The sequence below is a fragment of the Monomorium pharaonis genome, chromosome 8 (genome assembly GCF_013373865.1).
Source record: "Monomorium pharaonis isolate MP-MQ-018 chromosome 8, ASM1337386v2, whole genome shotgun sequence".
Taxonomy (NCBI): domain Eukaryota; kingdom Metazoa; phylum Arthropoda; class Insecta; order Hymenoptera; family Formicidae; genus Monomorium; species Monomorium pharaonis.
In genome coordinates, this window is record NC_050474.1 from 488,800 (window position 1) to 512,356 (window position 23,557).

The 23,557-nt window shown below is 37.2% G+C and overlaps 4 protein-coding genes across 10 annotated transcripts in view; 3 read left to right on the forward strand and 1 right to left on the reverse strand.

The window, feature by feature from the left end:
* Nucleotides 1-44: 44 nt before the first annotated feature.
* LOC114253702 (sphingomyelin phosphodiesterase 1) lies at nucleotides 45-4,349 on the forward strand. The gene is made up of 8 exons (XM_012673422.3): nucleotides 45-215; nucleotides 958-1,268; nucleotides 1,603-2,007; nucleotides 2,097-2,269; nucleotides 2,372-2,572; nucleotides 3,083-3,428; nucleotides 3,511-3,701; nucleotides 3,783-4,349. Exons 1-8 carry the CDS (start codon nucleotides 143-145, stop codon nucleotides 3,907-3,909), a joined length of 1,827 nt encoding a protein of 608 aa, XP_012528876.1. The 5' UTR covers nucleotides 45-142; the 3' UTR covers nucleotides 3,910-4,349.
* On the reverse strand, nucleotides 4,013-23,557 carry LOC105832466 (ubiquinol-cytochrome-c reductase complex assembly factor 1). 3 transcript variants are annotated; one of them, XM_012673425.2, is made up of 6 exons: nucleotides 6,117-6,258; nucleotides 5,773-5,976; nucleotides 5,444-5,516; nucleotides 5,192-5,358; nucleotides 4,375-4,569; nucleotides 4,013-4,232 (listed from the first exon to the last, which is right to left on the reverse strand). In XM_012673425.2, the coding sequence occupies exons 1-6, from the start codon at nucleotides 6,156-6,158 to the stop codon at nucleotides 4,137-4,139; spliced, it is 777 nt and encodes a 258-aa protein (XP_012528879.1). In that variant the 5' UTR covers nucleotides 6,159-6,258; the 3' UTR covers nucleotides 4,013-4,136. The 3 variants fall into 3 exon arrangements, with proteins under 3 accessions (XP_012528879.1, XP_028045771.1, XP_012528880.1); XM_028189970.2 differs by lacking the exon at nucleotides 6,117-6,258 and adding an exon at nucleotides 23,402-23,557 and having other exon boundaries at nucleotides 4,137-4,232; XM_012673426.2 differs by having other exon boundaries at nucleotides 4,137-4,232; nucleotides 6,180-6,318.
* Nucleotides 6,900-12,144, forward strand: LOC105832464 (zinc finger protein 800). Its single transcript, XM_012673421.3, has 7 exons — nucleotides 6,900-7,262; nucleotides 8,231-8,548; nucleotides 8,704-8,881; nucleotides 8,953-9,093; nucleotides 9,658-9,815; nucleotides 9,923-10,529; nucleotides 11,047-12,144. The coding sequence occupies exons 1-7, from the start codon at nucleotides 6,933-6,935 to the stop codon at nucleotides 12,006-12,008; spliced, it is 2,694 nt and encodes an 897-aa protein (XP_012528875.1). The 5' UTR covers nucleotides 6,900-6,932; the 3' UTR covers nucleotides 12,009-12,144.
* Nucleotides 12,619-23,557, forward strand: part of LOC105832469 (tetraspanin-1) — a 32,255-nt gene continuing 21,316 nt past the window's right edge. For 3 of the 5 annotated variants that reach the window (XM_012673438.3, XM_012673433.3, XM_012673437.3), the window contains exon 1: nucleotides 12,619-12,961. The gene's annotated coding sequence lies outside the window, so the exon portion shown is untranslated. Of the gene's footprint in view, nucleotides 12,962-18,967; nucleotides 19,102-23,557 lie in introns of all 5 variants that reach the window. The other 2 variants (XM_012673434.3, XM_012673435.3) reach the window with 2 other exon arrangements.

A 23,557-nucleotide genomic window follows, 5' to 3' on the forward strand; every position in this document is an offset into this window, starting at 1 on the left:
CTTACTGACCATTTCAAAGCTATTGAATATGAGAGGAATGATGGAAGTGGGGAATTATCTTAAAGATATAATAACACGAGTACTATATAATGGTGCACCAACACTTTGATGATACAGTAGTCCTGTAAGTGATCCAGTCAATATGCGGTTCTGTGAATTATTGTTTTTTGCACTTTTATTAACAATTGCAAAGAGCGATGTGATTAATTATACAAGTATGACATACTATTATATATAAAATTCAAATTAAAAATTAGCAAGTTATATATCTTAAAAAATCATAACATATTTTATTCGTTTTTTTACAAATAATGGAACAATAACAAATTCAAATGAGATAAACATGGGAAAAATGTAATGTTGAATTATTTAATTTGTTAATGATACTCGCGACAAGATGTTTCGACTCTACTCAGTCTGTAATTCATGCTTAATAAAGTTACAATTAAGAAAACATGCTAATAAAATTATAAGGTTGGCCGTAATTGGTCATATTAGTGTGTTCATAAATGTATGTCGATGTGTTAGTTTATATTAAGTTCAGTTAATTCATAAATAACATGTTTTTACATTAATCCATTATTGAAAGCATTTATTGTTAAAAATTCAGATTCTCCAATTGTTTTTCGTTTGCACACAAAGAAAAGTTGAGTCAATTGCATAAGAGATTAAGTTAAAATAAGATAACACTATTGTATTATCTTTTAATCATTGATTAAAATCGTGCAGTATAGATAAAGTACATATCTCATAGATATAAATTTTGTCAATATTTTTAATAGAATTATAAAATTCAATATAAAATTATTATTACTTTTAAGAGAGATTTACAAAGATAGGAAAAAACATTAACTATAGTGTTCGTCAATGTATATTAACTAATATGTTAATTAATCTTACATTACATTCTGCCTTATTGTTGAAGCTGAAAAATGTTGATTCCATCTGTTTTTGCAGATGACGTAATATCGCGTTTTACGCACGAAATTAATAATTGGGTGCAAACACAAGAGGAATCTGAAGAATTTCGACAATTAATTCACAGCTTAACTCTTCCAACTAGCCTGCAGCGTGATGATTGGCGTAGTTTCGTCGGTGAAAAAAGCGCAACTGTTTGCATAATATGTCAATCTGTTTTAAAAGTTTTTATAAACTATCGTAGGCAAGGCATGTCAGCGGAAAAAATAAGATCTCTAGTGATTAAACTTTGTACTTTAATGAACCTAGAAAATGAACGAGTCTGCGACAGTGCGATAACTATCAATTTGGTAAGTAAATTGAATTGTGCAAATAAAATATTGAAATATTGAACATTTCATTTCTTTATAATAGCATTTATGAATAAGATGTTAAATTTTAAGATATTGTTTTAGTTTAAGTGTAAAAAATATTTCAGCTTTAAACAATTTTAGTATTTTAAATTTAAACATTGTTTAAAACTAAAACATTTCGAAGTATTTAAGAAATGGAAAGAAAAAAAAATTTAAATATCTCAAACATTTTCTATGAGTGAACATGCACGAATTCTTTTATAGATAGTAATACATTTTTTATGTCAACTATATTAACATGTTCAATGTTATCTGAATGTTTTACTTGCAGCCAGTAATTTTGTATATCATAGATTCAAAGCCGAATCTAGCGGGATCTACTATTTGTGGAGTTATATTAGAATCGCAATTTTGCCCACTCAATGACACTGAATTCAATTGGACAGTCAATATTGATAATGGTCCCCCAAAACTAATCGATATCGAAGAAAATGATGAAACCATAAATATAGTACAAATAACTGATATTCATTACGATCCTAATTACGAACCTTACGGCAACTCGTATTGTGATGATCCAACATGCTGCCGAAAAGGACAAAACAACACAAATACGAGCGGCAAAGTGGCAGGATATTGGGGAGATTATAATTATTGCGATAGTCCATGGCATACCGTTGTCGATGTCCTAGATCACATTAGAACTCAACATCAAGAACGCAAGAATCATTGTCACGTAATAAATTATTATTTATATTATTTTTATATATTAATAATCATATAAATGTTTTTTCAAAACTTATTTTATGGGACATTAATTTGTAGAATATTTCCTACGTTTATATGACTGGCGATATAATAGACCACGGTGTTTGGGAAACTACGCTTGAAGGAAATATAAAAAGTCTGAACAAAACATATCATCAAATTCACGAAACATTCATAAATATCCCTGTATATCCTATCCTGGGTAATCATGAACCACATCCTGCAAATCAGTGAGCTATATAAATTTTACATATACATTATATAACTATATATAGTTTAATTAGTGAGTACCTCCCACATTTTGATATTAAAATAGTATTATGTAATTCTAGATATGCTCCTAAAGCTATTACTAATGAAGAATTAAGCACACAATGGCTATATAAGATGGTGTCTGATTTATGGATTGATTTCGAGTGGTTACCAGAATCTACACGGACCACAATTCTGCAAGGTGGATATTACACGGTTTTGTCTAAAAAAGGATTTAGGATTATAGCTTTGAATAATAATGTATGTTATAGTTACAACTGGTGAGTATATCAAATCAATTTTAAGATACAAGCATTTTATTTTATTTTGTAGATTGCGATATATTATAGATATCATTAATTAATCTACAGTATATACTTATCTCAATATTCGCTTAACGCCGATATCACTAACATATCAGCCAATAAATATCACAAATTTGCACATTATGACATACTGCGATTTATACAAAATTAATTTTTCCAATAGTGTTTCTAAACTTTTTTTAACTCGTGTATTTATTTTAAATTTTATATATATTAATTTTAAAAGGGAATGTCTGAAATTCTTTTCTTGAAGATATTAAAATTATTTTACGCTTTAACTTCGTATGTAATATCTAAATTTTTTTAGATTACATTTTAAACAGAAAGCTAATATAAACCTGTAGTTTTTAAATTTCAATAACTTTTAGCTATGTTATTATGTAATCCAAACATTCTTAATCGTTAATGTGGAAAGCAAAATAAATTATTTTATTTTACACAGTTCCATATAAAAATAATTTCTAGGTGGCTATGGTATCAACCGCAAGATCCTGACGGCCAATTGCAATGGTTGGCCGACACGCTTTTGCAAGCTGAAAAGAATAAAGAATTTGTGCACATATTAGGGCACATTCCACCCGATGACAGAGATTGTCAAGCTACATGGAGAAGAGAATATTTGAAAATCATCAACCGATACGCCCACATTATTAGAGCGGAATTTAACGGCCATACGCACAATGATGAGTTACGATTGCATTACAGTGTCGACGATAAGATTAATAATGTTGCCTGGAATGGCGGTAGTGCAACTACCTATCAGAATTTAAATTCCAATTACAAGCTATATATTGTAGACAGCAAAAATTATGTGAGTATCATATCATTACAGCAAAATTATGTGCATTCGTAAAATTATGCAATGTACATTTATACGAGTCACTTTATTACAGGCAGTGAAAGATTTCGAGAATTGGACGTATAATTTAACTTTAGCGAATGCTAACCCCAATCAACGACCATTATGGTACAAGTCATACTCATTCAAAGAAGAATATGGCATTTCCGACTTGACATACGATTCGTTACATACTTGGTTGCATGAACTGGCAAACAACGAGAATCTACTAAAGCGCTATTACAGGTAATGTATAGTAACATACAGATTTGAATTCACAGATGTGAATTCTTATCAAGGATATTCTATTTCAACCAAGATTTTTAGGAATTTCTTTAAACACACTGACCCATCACTGAGGAAAGAGTGTGATATGCAATGCATGAAACCTTATGTATGCCGTATAATTGCAAGCTTGGGAAATCATAAGACTAAATGTATCAGCAATCAGTAATTTGAATTTACATCTATTTTTACAGCTGTTTTTTAATTTGATTCAACATTAGTGAAAAAAAAATTATTAAAGTGAAAAAATAACTTTATTTTGTAGAAAATAATTCACGAAAGAGTAACATTCTACATTTATTACTATATTTGTACAATCGCTTTTCATAATAATATTATGTATTTACAAGAATAACATATTTTACATTATCTGTTATTTTTATTTAACTGTAAACATTATTGTTGATGCTTACACAAACTTTTTATGTCTATTAATTTTAAAACAGGTTTTCTTAAAACTTCATTATTTGGTAAACTGTCGAATAAACAGATCTGGAAAGTAAACACAAAGAAATGTTTTTTTTAATAAAGTACAGCTGCATTGTAACAAGTTAACTTTGGCAAGTTCTTTCATAACAATAAAATATGGAATATATTTGTGCATTTAAATAAATCTTTAAAATATAAACCTTACCTGTTTCCTAACATAATGGACAAGCGTTTCAACATGTTCCGGATTGTTACATTCTGAATGAAAGAAGCGTCTCCACAATGCTCCTGCCAATGTTTTATCATCAGCTTGTATGCCTTCATCGTAACCTATTATAGCAGCATTGAATTGATACGATATTTCCTTTATTTGTTTCTGTTTAACTGAGTTCTTGACTTGCTATAATAATAATATAATAAATGTGTTTAATTAAAAAGTGTGAAATTTTATTGAGTCATAAAACATTATAAAAAGCACAAAAAACACTAGTATCAACTTCAATTAATATATTTTATTTAACAATCATTATTTGATTGTTAAATAAAATATATTAATTGAAGTTGATACTAGTGTAGTATTGAAGTTGATTTCATGTAAGCAAGAATATAATTTCTTGCTTATGTATGAAACTATGATTTTCTTGCTTATACATATATAATTTAATCTTTTTTAAAGAATTTGATTATTTTAAATTTCAGCAAAATATTATATTTCTATTTCAATATTATAACAGTTTAAAGAGCACAATATATGGTTGTTTGATAATAATAGTATTAAAGAATTCTAATTCTTGATTTGAAAATATTTCTTTCTCTTAATTCACAAAAATTATTGAATAACGAGAATATATTTTTCTTAATAAAATTATATTTCTTCATATAACTAATTAGATTTGTTTACTGCTATAAGATTTTATTTTAATATTAAACATTTTATCGAAATATACTTAAAACAAGAATAGGTTTTTTGTACATATATATACAATAGTATAGATGCGCATTAAAAGTACAATGTTACTTACACCAAGGTTCTCTATTCTGGCCTTCGTATCATCCCACATTGCTGATACCGCATTATTCCTGACAACCTTCCCATCTTGTTCATCTGCCATGTAGCGAACCATTATCATCCATACATGAAGCTCTGTCACCAGAAACCAAGAGAAAAGTGTATCCGGCAGATTAAAATCTATATATTTAAAAGAATGTATTGTTGAAATGAACAAATTAGAATTATAACTGTCACAACATAGATCTTGTAATAGAAAATTTACGTTTAAAGAAGAAAGGATAGTCCACTTGACCAATTACATGTTCGTACACATTATAGCCCAAATGCATATTTCTCTGCAATTAATATACTGATATTATTGTCAAAAATACTTTTAATATCAGGTCTGTTCTTTTTAACTGCTCAATAAGTTAGAATGAGCAAAAATTATACCTGTCTTTAAATAATTGTACCAGTGCAGCAGTGAAGCTAAAATGAACAGGCCAATTTTGGCAAAGCACAAAGCATCAGTGCAGACTACAAAAGCAGCAAGGTAGCTGCTCAAAAATGCTTTTGTTCAAGTTTTAATAGTAATAAAAAATTTTTAATTACATATTTTTGAAGATCTAGAATACCCCACTTTTTCAGCGTCCTTTCCAGTCTTCCAATTCTCGGTCGTATACTTTTCGCGGCAGGCGTGCTAGGCATCGTGAGGATATTTTTGTTTGGAGCCTGCGTTGAGGAAGCTACCTGTAATAGACTGGCAGTACCAAAACCTCCATGTATTGTCCTTCGACTCAACAGCAACATCGCGTTCTGAAACGGAAACGCGCTCAACTTAGCAAAGCCATACGTGAAAACGGAAACATGCCAGGAGCATCATGGGGAGACAAATGTAGCAAAGAGGCGATTCAGAGTCGACTGGCGGAAGATTATATCCATAAGGAAGCAAACACCTTCGATGAGGGAAGCAGCTGGGCGCATAGTGTAACGGACATTTCGCCGTAATACTATCCTACGTGATCTGACGTGATCCTACGTCCTACACTACACCTCGCCGGCGATGTGCGAGCCTCGAGAGCGGTAGCGACTTAGCGACAGCAGCAGCAGCAGCAGCAACCAGCAACAACAACGACAAGCGTGCATCCCTAAGGTGCTGCCCGCGCCGAACGGAGATCGAGAGAACTTGTGTCGGATAATGGAGATCTCGGGCTAATGGGCTCGACGCTCGCGCGGCAACGCCGGCAACGTTTAAGCGAGATTTCTCAATTGTTCCTGCTTAGAGCTACGCGTGGTTATGTAAAATCGGTAGGTTGCTCGTACCCACGCGAGATCGGCTAGCGTCTGCGAGATAAACGTTGATCGTGCTGAATAAAACGAAGGAGAGACTACCCGTCTCTCCGACGCTTTGCTTCTGCATGTTGTATGGTACACGAGCGAGCATCCCGTCCTCGATTATCTCGACTTGTTTACGACTCGTGCGCGTTGTCTACAGATGGTCCAGGAAAAATCTCAACTTTTTTGTAACTTGCTGATTCTAGACCCATCTTAGGTGCGAGTCATGCTCGCGTTTATATTTAGTAATGTAGGAATTTAGTAGCTTCAAATTCAGGTGCACATGTATTCTTTGGATTCACGTTGCGAACGTTTCCTCCATGTGTCTTCAAGAATTTCTTATAATTTCAATTATAATCTTCTGAATCGTAATGTTATAAACAGAGTCTGAGGATCTGGTTACTCAAAAGATAGAAAAACCCTTTGAGAAGAAAATCATGCAGACTAAGGGTAAAAACAGAATAAATGGAAAGCTTGGAAAGCTGTTTACCAGCAACACGAACAGCATGAGTCATCCAGACCTGTCCAGCTTGCGTAAGCCAATTGATACAAGCGTATCCGACTTATACCAGGTCAGCAAACTTCTTGAGGATGGCACTGACGAGGTTAAAGCTATATTATCATACGAATGCAGCATTATATATGAATGCTGCGTCTGTCGCAGCTTGTTCAGAAGCATCGTAAATCTAATATCTCACAAAAGAGAATATTGTAAGGAAAAGTTTGATATCACGCTTCGTAAACGTGTATTGAATAGTTGTAATGTGGTAAGTAGAGTACGATCTGCTTGTGTTATTACTATTTCTTGTACTTGCAAGGGTTGAATAAAAAGTAATATTTCTATGAACATTACTAGTGATTGAATAGGAATATCTTAATAAATGAAATGCAAAATTAATCCTTAGAAAAATGTATTCTTTAAATACCTGTACTTATTTTGTAATATAATTATCAGATTATTAAATACAGATAATAATTAAACACGCTTCTGATGCACAAGTTTAACAAAATTATCCCAAAAAGTCTAATCTTTGTTTCCACAACCAGATCTTAATGGCTTGACCAACTTGTTTGTTAGATGTCCATAGTCTTTAAGTTTTGGGAAAAAAATAGTAGTCTTAGGATATCAAAAGTCTACAGACTGATTTTATTATACTACGAGAAAAGTAAAGACAGTGGATTTGTGACTATACTTGATTGTTAATAATAAATAAAAATATGGTCTCATTGATAGTTCTTATTATAATTATTATTTTTATAATTATTATTGCTATAATGTTGGTAATAATAACATAATATGTTACACTGACAAAAAATAATTACAATTGTCACAATTTAAATATAAATGATAAAAATGATTATAAATTATAGTCATTTTCAATGCTAACACATTGTATCTTATTATTACTAACATTGTTGCAGTAATTATAAAAATGAAGCTCATGATATTTTAAAATTAGTCATATATATATATATATATATATATATATATCAAATATTTTTCTTTCAATGTACAGACTAGGCTTGACAAAACTCATTTACTATTGACAGCAGCATTCTATTCAGTTATCTTGTAACTGTATTGAATACAGATACCTGAAAAAGGCATTCCAAGAATTATTTCTTCTCTCTAAGAATCTTCCATTTGTTTAAAATATTCCCATTCAGTCACGACGCTTCATTAAAAATTATTACTCTTCATTCAATCCTTGTATAGTAATATTCTTTTTTCCAGCATTCCACCAGAAAATCGATAATGCACATGTTCAAAGCACAGCAAACAAGTAATAAAGAAGGTGTTAAGAACGATAGGATACTCAGAAGTCAAGTATCTAAAGGATCAAGTAAAAGAGATCTCAGTGCAATAATAGATGTAATAAACAAAAAACAAGAAGAATATATTGAGAAGCAAATAAAAAATGAAAACGCGATCTCTCAATCTCCAGATGATCACGTCCATTTGGAGACTACAGATACAAATTGTTCTGCGATATATCAAACTGTTAAATCATCCAACGCAGTGGTCGATGCTATAGATTTAATGAAAAAACAAGTAAACATTATATTAATTCATTGATAAGATTTATTGTTTACTTATTGTGCTTACATATAAGTGCATATTAAATATTTAAAGTAACATTATTATCATAATTATTGTATATATTTAATCCGAAAATGATTGTGACATAGATCACATTCTTTTCTTAGATAACAGAATTGAAGAATATGACGGACGAGAATACCTTCGCATTAGATGGGCAAATGTCCGAAAATCAGTTATCTGAAAAAAGTGATAGTCCTATTCAAGCGAATATGAGCGATGAGGATGAAGAGAATGAATTATTGATATATAGATTACCAAAGAATAATTTATTCTGCTTTTTCTGTAAATAATATCCTTATTTTTTAGTAACAAGTCGTTTGATAAATATGAGAAGTTGCTGTTTTCATTCACAGGTAATGCAAAATTCTCAACAAAGAAGACGTTAACTGTTCATATAAAAACGCAGCATACGTTCAAACGTTTATGCTATCCTTGTCCCTGCTGCACAAATACATTTGCAAATACGTGGAGTGTCTATCGGCATTTATATAAAGGTATTATTACATAAAAACGTAACTGGGTATACTCGTAGCACGTTATTTATCTTAAATTTTTTTTCTTTTTGAAATGTATGGTATTTGAATCAGTCATTTGAGAAATCCCATAAGTAAAAAAAACCCTTCTGGGAAATTCGAAAAAATGATAATTTTTACAATACAAATTACTATAGTAAAAAGGATTGAAAATATGTTAAAAATACGTTATTATTTCTAAATTATGTCTTTAAAAGTCATACATTAAAGTCTATTTTTATTTTTTTTCCTAAATAAATATAAACACTATTTACCTGATAGATAAGTTTACCAAGGAGTTGGAACAACCGGCCCTAAATAAGTGAAATAAGCATTTTCATATATATAAGATTTTTTAATTGGGAAATTTTGCAAATGTAATGATTCTTCTAAGATTATTAGAAAACATCTTATGACAGGTGTATTCTAAATATCCTTTGTATTTTAAGATTATATTGTTGAAAAATACAATTTACTAAAAAAGTATATGTATTACATTTAAAAAACTGTGTTTTGATTAATTTATCTTTATAATTTTCCGAACAGTTCACAAGATGACCAATAAACAAGTATGTAAGTTAAAACTGCAAATTAAACAAAAAGCATTTCATAGAAAGTCAACGGTGATGAGACATATAAAAAAAGTTCATGCAGATAAAGTATCTGCTCTGAAAAATGCCAAGAAAAATAGTAATAAAACACGGGTACATTCCGATAATATATCAGTTTTTTATCATAATATAATAAAGAATAATAATTATAAATAGCCATATATATCACTGTATGTATGAATCTAATAATTTTTTTATAGGAACCGATAAGTCATACAGAATCTAATACAAAGCTCTGCGATAAACGCAAGAGGAAATTGAACATGAAGACATCTTGTATACAATATTATCAAACACCGATTGCTGCACGCGATGAAATAATTAAGAGTCAACAATGTAATGAATTTTTAGCCTCGATATCCAATAACATGAAATGTGAAGTGGATGTCGATTTAGCAACTGATACAATTATAAAGCCATCCAATAATACAAATATATCGAATGAAAATTCCGAATATGTAACATCATCTTCTGAGATTAGTAATCACGAGTTGCCCATTCAAGCGCATTTTAAAATTAATAAGGAAGATTGGGATCTACCAGAGAATGAAGATAATTATCTTTCTGAACATAATTCATCAGTAGATAGCAATAATGATTCTGATGTTACGTTGCTACGAAATATTGATAATATTGACTCATTGTCTTCCACTGAGAGCCAAGATAGTTTTGCATCTGATGAAAATTCAAAATCATCTAAAGTTGTATGCGCAGATGTAAACGAAGTTAATCCTGCCATTTCAGAGGTGAATAAAAAGGAAGAAGCGTCGAGTCAACTTAATGAGAAACAAGAGACTGATTCAAAAGGTGAGTCATTTGATTTTTAAAGCATTATAAAAATAACTTTTATCTTGAATGAAATCTTATAGCGAATTTGATTGGATTGCACTAGTACACATTTATATACATTAAAGCCGCTTTATCTGAATCTATTAATAACTTAAGTGTAAAAGTGACATCACTTATGTTATTTAAGTTGATTTATGTATACGGCTTTAATGTGCATTCAATCGAAATCATTATTAAACGTAAATGAGCTGTGCGATAAAACACAAATAAAACAAATATTTGTATTGGATATAAATATTTGTAAATACATCATTGATAAATATTTGGAATTTTGATGCCTTTAGCTCAACGTTCGTGTTGAAATAAAATTATTCCTAAAATAAATGTATATCCTGTTTACTCTATTACTGACCTATTTATTTCTTGTATTTCCTTTGCAAATACGAGTATTCTTATTGTGTGTACGATTCGATTTTTAATAATAAATTTTATTTAAATTTAAAAAAAACTATTACAACAATTTGTTAAATTTTAGAGGGAGAGAATATTGAAGTAAAGGAAAATAATTTCAATATGCAGTCTTCGTCTTTACTGCCAAACGAAAAGAATTGGGTTTTACTAATGGAAAGTAAATTAGCTTCTATCGCAAACTTTGAGAAGCGGCGGTGCCTTTTGTGCAAACGAAAATTTACATCCATAGCCAATGTACGCAGGCACGTGGCGGTGCATCTCGGTTGGAATCGTTATCGCTGCAAGTTGTGTGATTTTAAGTGTTTCATCAAATGTGAGTGTATTACACATTGTATTAAAATGCATAATATACAAAATCGCACAGCTGCAGCAGAAATGATATTCGAAATACCGCAAAACGAATATATGTGTAACGATGGTAAGGATGTCATCACAGAAGCGACTGATCTCGATATTACGAATGCAACTGTATCGCCGTGTCAGTTAGAGATGTGTGTAGACTTGAATAGTTCTAATAATTTGGATATACATGCTACTTTGCAAAATGAAGCTACTGCCCCGAATGAGCAAGTCGCGGAATCATTCGAAAGTGCTGAATATCAAAGTGTTGATGTGGACGAGAATGATAAAATCGTGACAATGCCAGATTTGCCAGAATGTATGTTGAATAGTAAAAAATTAGATGACGATCTTGAACTTAAACGAATGGTAATGGAAGTGATATTTGGTTCTAATGATGTAAACGCGACCGAACAGGTAGACTCCGAGTCCACATTAGAGACTAATGATTATGCGAGTGAACATATAGATGCGAACGCTAATGTAAATAATGTTACGACTATTAACGAATCCAAAGAAGCGTCTTGTTTAATATTAGAGAACGTCAAACAACGTCCCACGCGTAACCGAATAAAACCTTTAAACAAAGACTTTGTATACGATTTAAAGGAAGTAGTGCATCGAAAAGAAACTGCCCTTATCAATAATTCTGAAATTTTGCATATACGAAAGAAAGTTAAATTGTAAAATTAATAATAATGAGTTGTACGATTAATAATCGATAATATCAATGCATTGATAATACTGATTGTGATTATCATTTAATAATGTATTTTTATAAATTTTTTAAATAAATGCGTGCGATCATGCGCGTACAAATACAGAATTAGTTTAATTAAAACGTACAATATAAAATACAAGCATTACAACATTCGTTTTCACTTTGTATCCTATCGTTCCAATTCAATTATTCAAAAATTCCAAATTTTCGCGCCACATGGTTCAGGGACTACGTCTGGCCAAGTCGCGCATGCGCAGGACGGATTACACCTGTTTCCCTATTGACCCTTACTACCAAAGATATTGACGAGAACGTGTAGAAGCAGAATCGGATACATCCGATATTCGTCGGTACCGTTGTTTCGTGACGTGTTGCGACGGAGCATCACCATAAAGTTCGCGCGAGACGCCTTACAAAAAGTCACAAGGACCGCGACAAATGGCGCGCGTGTGCTCCCACCGCGGAGGTGCGGACGCGTAGGCGGTCGACGATTGGTCCACGGCTGGGTGGCGCGCATGCCCGTTGCCGCGCCGCGATTCGTCCGACAAACGGTGGACCGCCCGGCGCCCGCTCGCAGATGCGCGGCAAACGGCGCCGAGTGAGTAGTATTGTATTGTGATCGTCCGGCCGTACAGGCATACAGTGCTCTCTGCGAGACGCGTTACGAATGACGTGCGGCAGAGACGCGACGACCGTGGAACCTTGACGAGCGCGAGCGAGTCATCGTCGAAGCGCGAAGTGTTTTGTCTTGTCGCCGACGCATCAACTGTGTGTCCCGGTCGACGGCGTGTGTTTGAAGGGAGAGAAGAGCGAACGCGAGCGAGGGAGAGAAAGAGAGAGAGAGGCGAGAAGAGAGCAGCGCAATCGGGTGCGACCTTGCCCTCGGACCAGCTGCTGGACAGCATTGAGTATCACGAAGGTAAGTCTGGAAGATGAGAGAAAGGGGGAGAAACGAGTGATGCGACACTAAATAGCAATGCTTGACGGGGAAGAGGACGAAAGGAAGACTATAATCTCCGGGCTTTCCCACGGCGGAGGACGCGCCTTCCGCCGCCTTTCGAGCTCAATTCCCTCCCCCTCCTCCCCTCCTTTTTCTCCTTTTTTCCTTTGGAGAACTCAGACTCCAAATTCGCAGGATTCGTTAATTCATTCGTTGACGACGGTTTTTGTACGCTAGCTTCGGGATCATTTCGCGAGATGCGTCGCGAATACGTGAGTGAAATACGAAAGTCTTTCCCCACCTCCCCATCTCCCCCCCTCCCAATAAAGCGGGAGTCTCTTGTTCACGAGAGATGCGTTCTCGCACATCTCAACGTTCCTGTTCCGTTGTCCTAACGCCCCCTCTCCCCTCTCTCCTCTACACACCCCTCCGCTGCAGTCTTGGGGGTCGCGAACTGATGGACCCTGTGAAATAGAAAGTGGAGGAGAAAATCGATCAAGTTACGAAACTATAATCGCGTAAAATGAGGAATCCGAGAAAAGCGCAGTTGGTCGGTTAGCCCTGGCTTCCGAGAGGATCGTTATCTTGTCACAATTGTCTCGATCGCGTCGAAGATGTTGAACGCTTTCGCCCTGCGTCTGCTCGGAAGCGAGATGATCTTCCGCGGGGGAATGGAGTTCTCTCCTTTCCGGGGTGCATGCGAGGATGCGAGCGCACCGCGCAAAGGTCGCGCGATTCGACGACACGAATATAGCCGCGCTTCGACGTTCGTTGCGGCCTCCCCCTTCGAAATTGATACTTCCGCGCAATCACGACTCCTCGAGCGACTCGCTCTGCTCGTATGCAATTAATGCCTCGCACCACTTGTTGCTGTCTGCTACTACTACTACTACCTGTGGACAGCGGGGTACGGCGAGTACGCGCTCGACCTGGCGACGTCAAAGCTTGCGAAGACGCGGATGCTCCGCGCGTCGTCGACAATCTTTACTCGTTCGGCTGAGCATTTGTTTTTCACTCCTCGCGAAAAAAACTGCGTAGCATCTCGTCTGTCCGCTCGAAAACTTATCGTAATACGACTTGTGTCGTGGTGAAATAATTATCTCGAGCGACGAATCGATTGACAAGCGCGGCAAAAGATGGAGGAAAAGACGAGAGAGAGAGGAGAGAAAGAGAGACTCTCTTAGTATTCACGATCACAAGTTTCCATACGTTTCGAAATTACGAAAGGAAAAATTAAAAAACCGCCGGATTGTTGGGGCTAATGCATCCGACCATTTGAGAGCAGCAGATCGAAACTCAACTAGCAACGCCCGGGATCATCAGTTTCGTTGACTGTCGTTCGACCGCACGAGACGACGAGACCCGCGGTATTTAAATCACCGTCGAATCCTGCTGAGAGTTGGCGAGAAAAGCGTCCTCGATAACGAAACGTGTATTTGCAAAGTTGATAAAACTCCTCTCGAAGCGTTCGCGTTCGAGCGCAATTGGTATACTCGCCGTGCAACGAGATAATTGCTTAATCGCGATGTAAGCAAGCCGCCATGTAAAGTCGTCTCATCATTCGAGAGCATCGAAATCTCTTCAAAATTAGATTCATCTCCGCTCGAGGAGAGGACTTGCCGATTTTATCGCGCGTAAATCTAAATCGACGATGCCGACGATGTGTGTCCTACATCGTTGACGCGCGGCGGTTGCGAGAGCAAGCGCGAGTAGACAGAAGTGGATCTGCCCATGCGGACCTGCCCACTGTGGCGAGCGGGGAATGACTCGCGGGTTTCCCGTTTCGTAAGTTGAACCTGCTCTGTCGAAATGTAAACATCGCGCGCGGGGCGCGTTGTCAGCTTGTAAGTGGAAACGTTATGTGACGTAATCGACGTGGCATATAATTACATTATGGCGCGGATATAACCTCTCGTCCCTTATATACATACATTACGTTTTATGTACAGAATGTTCCACTTTAATTACTCACCTCGAATATCTTGTAAATGTAACATTCATATTCACCATGAAGATTATCGTTATTTTTTAAATAAAATTACATGTTTTTTTTTGCATACAATATTATCATTTCCCTGCACATAAAAGTACTCAGAGTTATTAAAAAATTATAGTTAACAAAATATTTTAATCAGACATAGTTTTACACAAAATATGAAATATTTCGTAAGTTATTCATTTTTTCACAACCGTCTGAAATTTTTATGCACAGACTAGTGAGAATTAATTGGTATAAAGGCACACATAGCTGACTTTTAAAAAGATTGTAAATTGCGAATTCAAAAATTAATTTTACTATTATTTGCTCCGCTTCAAGCCAATTACTGTACGATTAATGCCTGAAACATTTTCTACGATAATCGTTTATAAGATATTCGAGATTGATAATTAAAATAGAACACTCTGTATATGCATGATGGATGTGTGTGTATGTGTGTGTGTGTGTGTATGTGCATGCGTGCGTGCTTATGCTGCGCATAATGTCCTAATATTTTCTGAAGTAATTACATTTAAGTTATGAGCATCAATGCTCAGAAGAGGTCAAAACCCGGTTAGTGATTATTAGTTGAACGGAAACGGTCTATTCTGACGCAATCTAAGCAGTAGCCAGAGAGAGAGAGAGAGAGAGAGAGAGAGAGAGAGAGAGAGAGAGAGAGAGAGGGGGGGGGGGAGAAGGCAGACAAGAGAGAGTAAGAGAGAGATTCCTCCTGTCAAAACATTTCCAATTATACTACACATTGTGAATGCCACGATGACTATGACTTGGAACCGGTCTCATGCGCACCTGTCGATGTGTACCAGCGTGGACGCGTCCGAAGAGTGCCTCGGAATTCAGGATAATTCAATTGTAGTCTTCTCCGCCGTCCGGAAATCCATTTTATCGCGATAAATCGGTTATATCGATCGACTGGCGCCTTAGCAAGACCCTCCGCACCTCGAGCTAAATGTGCGACGTCGCCTCGCTTCATTTTTCATTCTTTCGCTTTTATTATTTGCACGTCCCGGGCCGAGCATCGTGTATATGCACGCTTTGACATGCGTTAGATCCGCGTTTCCCGTGAGTTTTTGGGTCGAGTTCGTCATATTATCTATTCACGCGTCGTAATTCGGAAACCGCATCCGGGAGTTTGACGAACGGGGCTTACGGGATTGACAAAGTAAATTCTCAAAGAAATGGATAACGTGTGTATTAAAATATACTCGTCACAAATTTTAGGAAGACGCGTTATCATATACTTATTATATAAAAGAAAAAATTTCTTTTTCGAAGGATTATAAAATTATATCGAGGAAAATTTAAGTAATAAGTAAATAGAATACCCAGAAGAGAGAGAGAGAGAGAGAGCTTAGTTTGTTCTACCCGATTTCTTTTTTTTTAGTGTAATAATAAAGATGCTAACAAGCATCTGTTTTTCCCAAATACTGTAAATAATTCTATTGCGAAAAAATAATATTCTAGATATCATTAATATTCTTGATTGAAGTATTAAATTACTAAGATCCAGAAGATATGTTGAATAATGTTTATGATAAGCTTATGATAGATTTGCGAGTATGTATATGTAAACTTAAAATATTTAAATAATATTTATTTAATTTACACAAGTAGATATTTTTCTGTACACAGAAGTTTGTTTTAAGTGAATATTACTTGTTTAAAGTGTAAGACTATTACCAAGAAATTATTCTTTGTAAAGATAACTGTTACCTAAAAGAAGGAAACTAAAAGTAGAATAACCATTTTTCTTAACACGAGAATATTTTTCTCGTGTTGTAGATTAATCTCTCAGTAATATTATCCTTGCGATTTGACTTACAGTTTTTGAAGGAAAGTTTGCTTGAAATCAGCTGTGTGAAAAGGATATGATTTAATGCTTGTTTTTCTAGAGCTGTTTGAGGAATTTTTTTTTATTGATACAAGTTTCGATAAATATTCGGGGCTGTCGGTTACACCTGACGTTTTCGTAACGGGAAAATCAGGGTCGGAATCCCCAAAAACGTGCGTCTAATGAGAGACACCTGCTCGCTCGTCCACGATGCTAAGTGTTCTTGCGCGCGCGCGTGCAGCGCGACTATGCGACCATAAATGCAGCCGTGCGAACAGCAGGCTCGTATACCCTTCTACGGCGGCCACCCTAATAGAAGTCTCACACAATTCAAATCACCCCCCGCGGCGAGCGGGGGAGCGAGAGAGACACATAATGCACCCGGGGGCAATGGCATCGCGAATGGCATGGCGAGCGAGGCACACCGCCACAACCTGTCGTTATGGTAACGCGGCTCATCACATAAGTCGCTTTTCTTTCTCCATTGTCCATTGACCGCGCGCTTGTCCATCTCGCATCTCTCTCTCTCTCTCTCTCTTTTCACTCCTACGCATCTAATGCTCGATTATATTTATACTCCGTAGTTGACAAAACTTTTGCCGTTTCCGTGGCATGGGGGGCGCGACAAAAGCTGTCTGTTAACCAACCGCTCTCCCCCGCCCGCGTTTAATTATTTTTCCTTCCTCTCCTTTGCTCCTTCGCGAAGCAATTCCGGCGAGCGACTGAGGAAAACAGAATGATTGATTAGCGGAGAGTCAAGTGAAAAGCCACTGACAATTTAGATTTTATAAGGTATATACATCGGGAAATGTCAGCTTCGATAGTTCCGAGTGAGAGATTAATGAGAGACGGATGGCAAAAGCTCGTTCACTCATCTATTCTCGGATGAAAAATAATCGGCTATGTTAAATCGCGTACGTTCAAAGGGCTTCTCGATAAGCCAGAATCTTTTACGGAGCTGTTTGGTTTGCGGACGAACTTTGCTTCAAAGGAGGAATCCTGGAATCAATAACACCGCTATTGGAATCCTAGATCCTTTAGGGTTCCGATCGTCTGTGTCTTCCTCGAGCAAATACATACAATATTTGGTCTAGCTGGGTTCCTCACACTTAAAAACTCTCTTCGATTCCGATAGCGAATTTAATCACGATTTCCATCTCTTCCTGATTTCTTTCTCTCTGTTTAATTCTCTAAAGTCCATCTGCAGGTTACGTTAATATTTCGATACGCACGATCGAAGAAAGTGCGTTCTCGACGTAACGTTACGTAACAACACCTCTGAAATTTCGAGTTACGTGTCTGAATATGTCTCGCAAAGGAAACGTCGAAGAGAAGGGAAGAAATGCAGAATCTGTTGCACAGCAGGAAATTTTTTTCGCTCTTTTTTTTTAATTTTAACTGTGCGATTTAATTCGCTCTCGACATGCGCGCAATTCGGCGGGGAACCCGCGAAAGCAGGAAGACGAGATGGGGAAAGGAAAGGGATATTACGAGTGTCTTTGGTCATGCCTCCCCGTTCTCTCCAACGACCGTCTCCTTCCCCTCCTCATCCCATATAAAAAACCGCATTCCGACCGTCGAGACTGCCCTGCGCCTTTTTAATATACTTCTCTCTCTTTTTCGATGTTACTCCCGTTGCACCTGCTTACGGGATGCATTTGCTCCCTCAGAGCGCCGCATTCTTATTATCTGATCTCCGAGAAGGAGATTTCGTGCGCCACGCGCGACGTCCCGCGGTGCTGCGTCACGGAGGAACGAGAAATAAAATCGCAGGAATGCCCACCGACGAGAGAGAAAGCATGACAATCTCTCTAGCGGATGATAATTATTCTCGGTGAATGCGACGAAATTATGGCCGGTGATGTGTTCCGTAAAGTATTACGCGTCACCCCGTGCGAAGAAAATAATATGACGCGCGTGTACCGCGGAGTAAACGGGGAGGGAGGGGACAATTTTTTCGATCGAATCGCCGACCCAATATTAATTTGTTTGAATTCGAACCGGTACACTATATGTATATCGTATTATACCGCGTATATACTCTATTCTCGTTGGGGTTACAGTGGTCTTAGGAAAATTGCCTACAACTAGTTCGATTTTTGTTTTTATTCCATGATATCTCTTGTGCACGTATTTTCTATACAATACATTATTCCAGCTTTTTACAGGCAAAAGTGTCTCTCTGCAATCGATCGGCTTAATCGACATCTGTGAAGCAATTTGCACTACGGCTTGCGAACGACGGAAATCAACCGAGCGCCCCGTGGAATAATCAGGAAGCTATTATATCAGGTAGTCGAAGTTGCCGAGTGTCTTGCTCGCTCGTTCATTTGTTCGTTCGTTCGTTCACGCGGGCTTTTTTCACCCCACAACATGACTTCGCCCGTCCGGATCGGCAATTACACGAAACACGATCGATTATAACAAAAAAGATACGATTACGATGTACGTAAAGGCGTATAAACGCGATACGTTTGTAGATAACGACAAACGGAGACATTTTCCACTACGTTGATTGATACTTATCTGCCAGTGGAACACGCGACGGGGAACACGTAGAATAGAAATCTAAAATTTAAATGCGACACTGAGACTTTCGTCGATTCTATATAATACGCTGTATTTATAAGCGGAGAAAACCCGGCCGAAAATTTTCAATTTTCGGAGCTTTTGTTGCATAAAAACGCGCGTTGTGTTGCGTACTGCAGGACCGATCGTTGGGAGAACCACAACTATCACACGCGCCAGAAGACGATTGTTTTATTTTCAATTCAATCTGTACTGGATACGGAATTTTATTTCTTCTCCGTTCTTTGAAAATGGTACCTGTGAGGAAAACAAACATTTTCTCTTTGAGCGAGAGAAGATCGAAAAGTGACGTTCTGCAAAGGGCGTCCAATTTCCTCTTCATCGTATCGCGTGCATGCATATCATTTATCCTTATGATTGACGAACTTTACGATGTCGTATATTTGATCATTACATGCTGCACTTTTCCGATACATCTATGATGTAACAAGGTAAATACGTCATAAACGTTTTCAACGACCATTAGTGCAGTCCATATCTCTTTTTAGCATCGCATTAAATATATAGTTTATCCCTTGACTCGTTTTTTGAGAGATACGATTTTTATTATAAGAATGAAGCGTCGTGAAAACTTTAATCGCTGTGTCAATTTAAGGTTCCTTAAATACTTAATTGCAGCCAGATTAGATCCCGATGTTCGAAAATGAGAGAAACCATCTATTAATTCACGAAGCGAAAAGAGAATCTTTGGAACATTTTATGAATCCTGTTTATCAAACGCGAATAAAAATCGATTCATTTCGAGAGAGGAGAAAAAATTTACATGATTTTTTACTTCTGATATTGTAATTCGATATAGCTGCAATCGCGAGCAATCGGGTATCTCTCAGGAACAAATGTTTTACATGCTTATATATAAAGATGCGTTACGTGAAGCCGTACGTAGTGTAGCGTGATATCGTGTGTTGATTACATGCCACGATGATTCGCCATCATTGTGTCGTGTGTGAGAACGGCAGCGTTATAACAGTAACTCTTTTGCTCCACCCACACACCCTCGAGAATATCATAATATTCGTGAGAAATTCTCGCTCGAACCTGCGTTTTTTCCTTTTACGCGAAAGGGAACGTTCCCTTAACTTTTCACAGTCGACGAATTAAATTCGACGAATGTGAGCCGGCCTTACAAATATCTCCTTTTCGCTTCAATGTTACGATTGATACTGACCAATTTTGAAACACGTTTTAAGGATTGATAAAACGCAACTTAATACAACTATAATTATTTTTTGCTGCTCCCGAAATGTTTAATAATAAAATACGCAGATTATTGTGATCTATTTTTGTAAAAGATAGAAATACCTGTTATCCTTCAAGTTTCTTTCTACCAAAGATCTTTATCGCATAAATTATGAAAGTAAGGTACATTATGAATTAGATGACTCCGCCGTATGACCTCCCCCTCTCTCCCTAGGGAATGGGGGAACGTGACTAATTTTCCACTTTCTCGTCGTTCCTTCGCGCGTTTTTAAATCGTGCTGCATTAATTTAAATATACATATATACGCATGCCATACCTTATTTAATCTATATTCGGTTACTGCGACGCTTGCGTAAATTACGCTTACGATCGGGCAATCTCGTGATTTTTATCGATTCTAAAGGCCGTAGCGAATAGTTGCACTCGTTGTTGGTGAAAGTGCACGCGCGCCCGCACCCGCACCCGTGTTAGGCGGCCTCGTCGAGAGGTTTTTCGAGTCTCGGAAACACATGAATGAACGCGCATACGTGTCGTGCGACATGTACCGTTGTTAGGTTGAAGACCGAGGATACGCTGGTGCCCGTTTCAAGGGTCCCAGAAGATAATCGGCGAGAAACCGTTTTTCACGGCAGAACCGAACGGTTAACGACGGGAAAACCGAGAAAAACAAACGAACGAAGTCTGTGCGCAACTATTTGAGTTATTCATGTGAGGTTTGCGATTAATTAATTAATATTCGTCATTCGTCATACGTGTGAATTTGCTGGCAAAGCGTTTTTTTCACAAAATTAAAGAGTATGTGAATGCGCGCACAGAAAAAAGTGGTTTTTATTCTTAAAATATAAATATTAAAATGTGAGATAATTTTCATCAAAGGAAGAAATATTGCATGGAAAATACAGTATTGCTGAAATTAAGATTAATAAATTCTTTAAACATTTACGTTGTTGTTTATATATGAAGCAATGATTGAGTTAAATAGAATATAGTAGTTTTAATTTGCAACTTTTTTTATGTGCGAATTATTACGCATAGTCTGGTGTAAGTTTTATGTGCCTCCAAATGAAAACCGAGTGTTAAATCCGGACTACGATAAAGTGGGAAAAACCAGAGAAAATTTACAAAGTCAATTTATTTGTTAGACTTGATTTGTCTGTAAAAGATTAACGTTTTTTTACAGGCAACACCAAGATATCTTTTAAATGTCACAAAGATATCTTTTAGACATGGTGTGTCGCATTTTTAGACGTAGACCTTCATGTCCCGATTTTGGACATCGTGTTGTCTGGGTCTCTGTCTTTGAGTCTTTTTCTTCGGCAAGAGATATTGAAAGTTCAGTCTCTCGGTACGAGATTGACGACGAAAATCAATCTCGTCGCACATCACGGATGATTTATTTTTGTGAAACTTTCACTCGCGCGAGAGATTCACTTTCTTCTCGTGAGGGACGAATCCGCGATCTCAGGATGAACCGTACGGAATTGGTCGCTGCATCGCATTTCTATACGGCTGCTGCACACGATCGTGCCGTTTAGAATGCGGCGCGTTTAGAACGAGCTCGAGCGTTCCCGGGGAGACAAGGCCGTTTTTGCCGGGGGAAACGTAATGAAACGCTCAGTTTTTCCAACGCCCGTCGGAACGTGTGTCTGTGCACGCGATAATATAATTGCGACTATAATGCATCCGCAACGCCATTACCGATGGTTACATTAGTATGCATGCACGGGCGGGCTCGCCTTGAGATCTCGCGACGTATGTAGTTTCGCGTAGAGCGCGGAGCGAAATGTTAAACACGTGCGGTAGGTATTCGCGGTGCGTCGTGCGTCTATCATATGGGATTAATACACACACAAGGTGCTCCGGATTCTGTTGCTCGTACCTTCGGTTTGTCCCACGAAAGAACCGTGGAAATCTCACGTTGAGCTTATCGGAAAAGATGAAGGAAAATTCAGGTTAAATTTGCTCTCGGGAGAAGGGGGAGAGAGGAGGAGGAACTAAGAGGAGGCGCACCTGGCGATGGACGCATCCTGCATACGCTTTAAAATATAGTTGCACCGAAAGAGAGGCGAGATAAATAATCCTCTTTAACTTTCGCATGCATAAAGACCCGTGTTTACACATATATAATATTTTTTGTAAATTTGAACATTATTACGGAAAACGCGGCGCTTTCAGACGGAAACCCAAAGGGGGAAAAGGAAACTGAGACGTTCGGAAGTGGAAAAAGTATATGTATTTTTTTTTCTCGTGCATCGAAATAAATTATTAGTTATTCCATACACATCGTACTTGTCGGAATAGATTTATAAAATGTGCCGAGGACTCTCTCTCTTGTAAATTAATAAATAGCTGCAGGCGAGCTTTGACCGATTCATTAAATAATATTATAGATAACGTTTTCATTGGAAATCTAGGACGCGCGCGTAGATCGAATTGTTGACAAAGGGCGACAGGGAACGTGTGCACACATTTCGGTGGACGTCCCGCGAACGCGAGTGCGAGAAGATCTGATTTATCTCGACACACGGGGTGGGGGGGGGGGAGAAAAATTTTATGATCTCTCGCTTCCTAAAGCTGTGGAAATCGCGGACGGTCCGAGAAGGAAAAATCCCTTATGTGAGTAAAGTGCGGCTCGCGCTTATGCAATATCATCGTCGAGGCGGAGGCAAGTTTTTGCGAGATGCAGAATCGGGAAAAACGGGGAGAAAATAGCCTTTTTTCTCTCTTTCTTTCTCGGATCTGCGGGCTCGGTCGGTCCCGCGCAGCGCGGCACGGCGCGACACGACGCGGCGACCTACTGACCTGGAACCCCAGCATCTCGCGCTATCGGCTGATCCAATTTTCCGTGTGTCGTTGACTCGTTCCCGCGCGTCAGGACGCGCCGAAGGGACGCGCGTCGTCCCTGGTAGTCATCGATTTCCAGGAACGGGAGCTGCGCCCCGGCGCGCGGCGCCGCGG

Coding starts and splice junctions, on each gene's coding strand:
- LOC114253702 (XM_012673422.3), top strand. CDS start 143: ATGCGGTTCTGTGAATTATTGTTTTTTGCACTTTTATTAACAATTGCA. Junction 1,269..1,602: donor GTGCGATAACTATCAATTTG/GTAAGTAAATTG, acceptor TTTTACTTGCAG/CCAGTAATTTTGTATATCAT. Junction 2,573..3,082: donor GTATGTTATAGTTACAACTG/GTGAGTATATCA, acceptor AATAATTTCTAG/GTGGCTATGGTATCAACCGC.
- LOC105832466 (XM_012673425.2), bottom strand. CDS start 6,158: ATGTCCGTTACACTATGCGCCCAGCTGCTTCCCTCATCGAAG. Junction 5,517..5,772: donor TTCTAGATCTTCAAAAATAT/GTAATTAAAAAT, acceptor TATTAATTGCAG/AGAAATATGCATTTGGGCTA. Junction 4,570..5,191: donor CCAGAATAGAGAACCTTGGT/GTAAGTAACATT, acceptor TTATTATTATAG/CAAGTCAAGAACTCAGTTAA.
- LOC105832464 (XM_012673421.3), top strand. CDS start 6,933: ATGCAGACTAAGGGTAAAAACAGAATAAATGGAAAGCTTGGAAAGCTG. Junction 8,549..8,703: donor TAGATTTAATGAAAAAACAA/GTAAACATTATA, acceptor TTCTTTTCTTAG/ATAACAGAATTGAAGAATAT. Junction 8,882..8,952: donor TAATTTATTCTGCTTTTTCT/GTAAATAATATC, acceptor TTTCATTCACAG/GTAATGCAAAATTCTCAACA.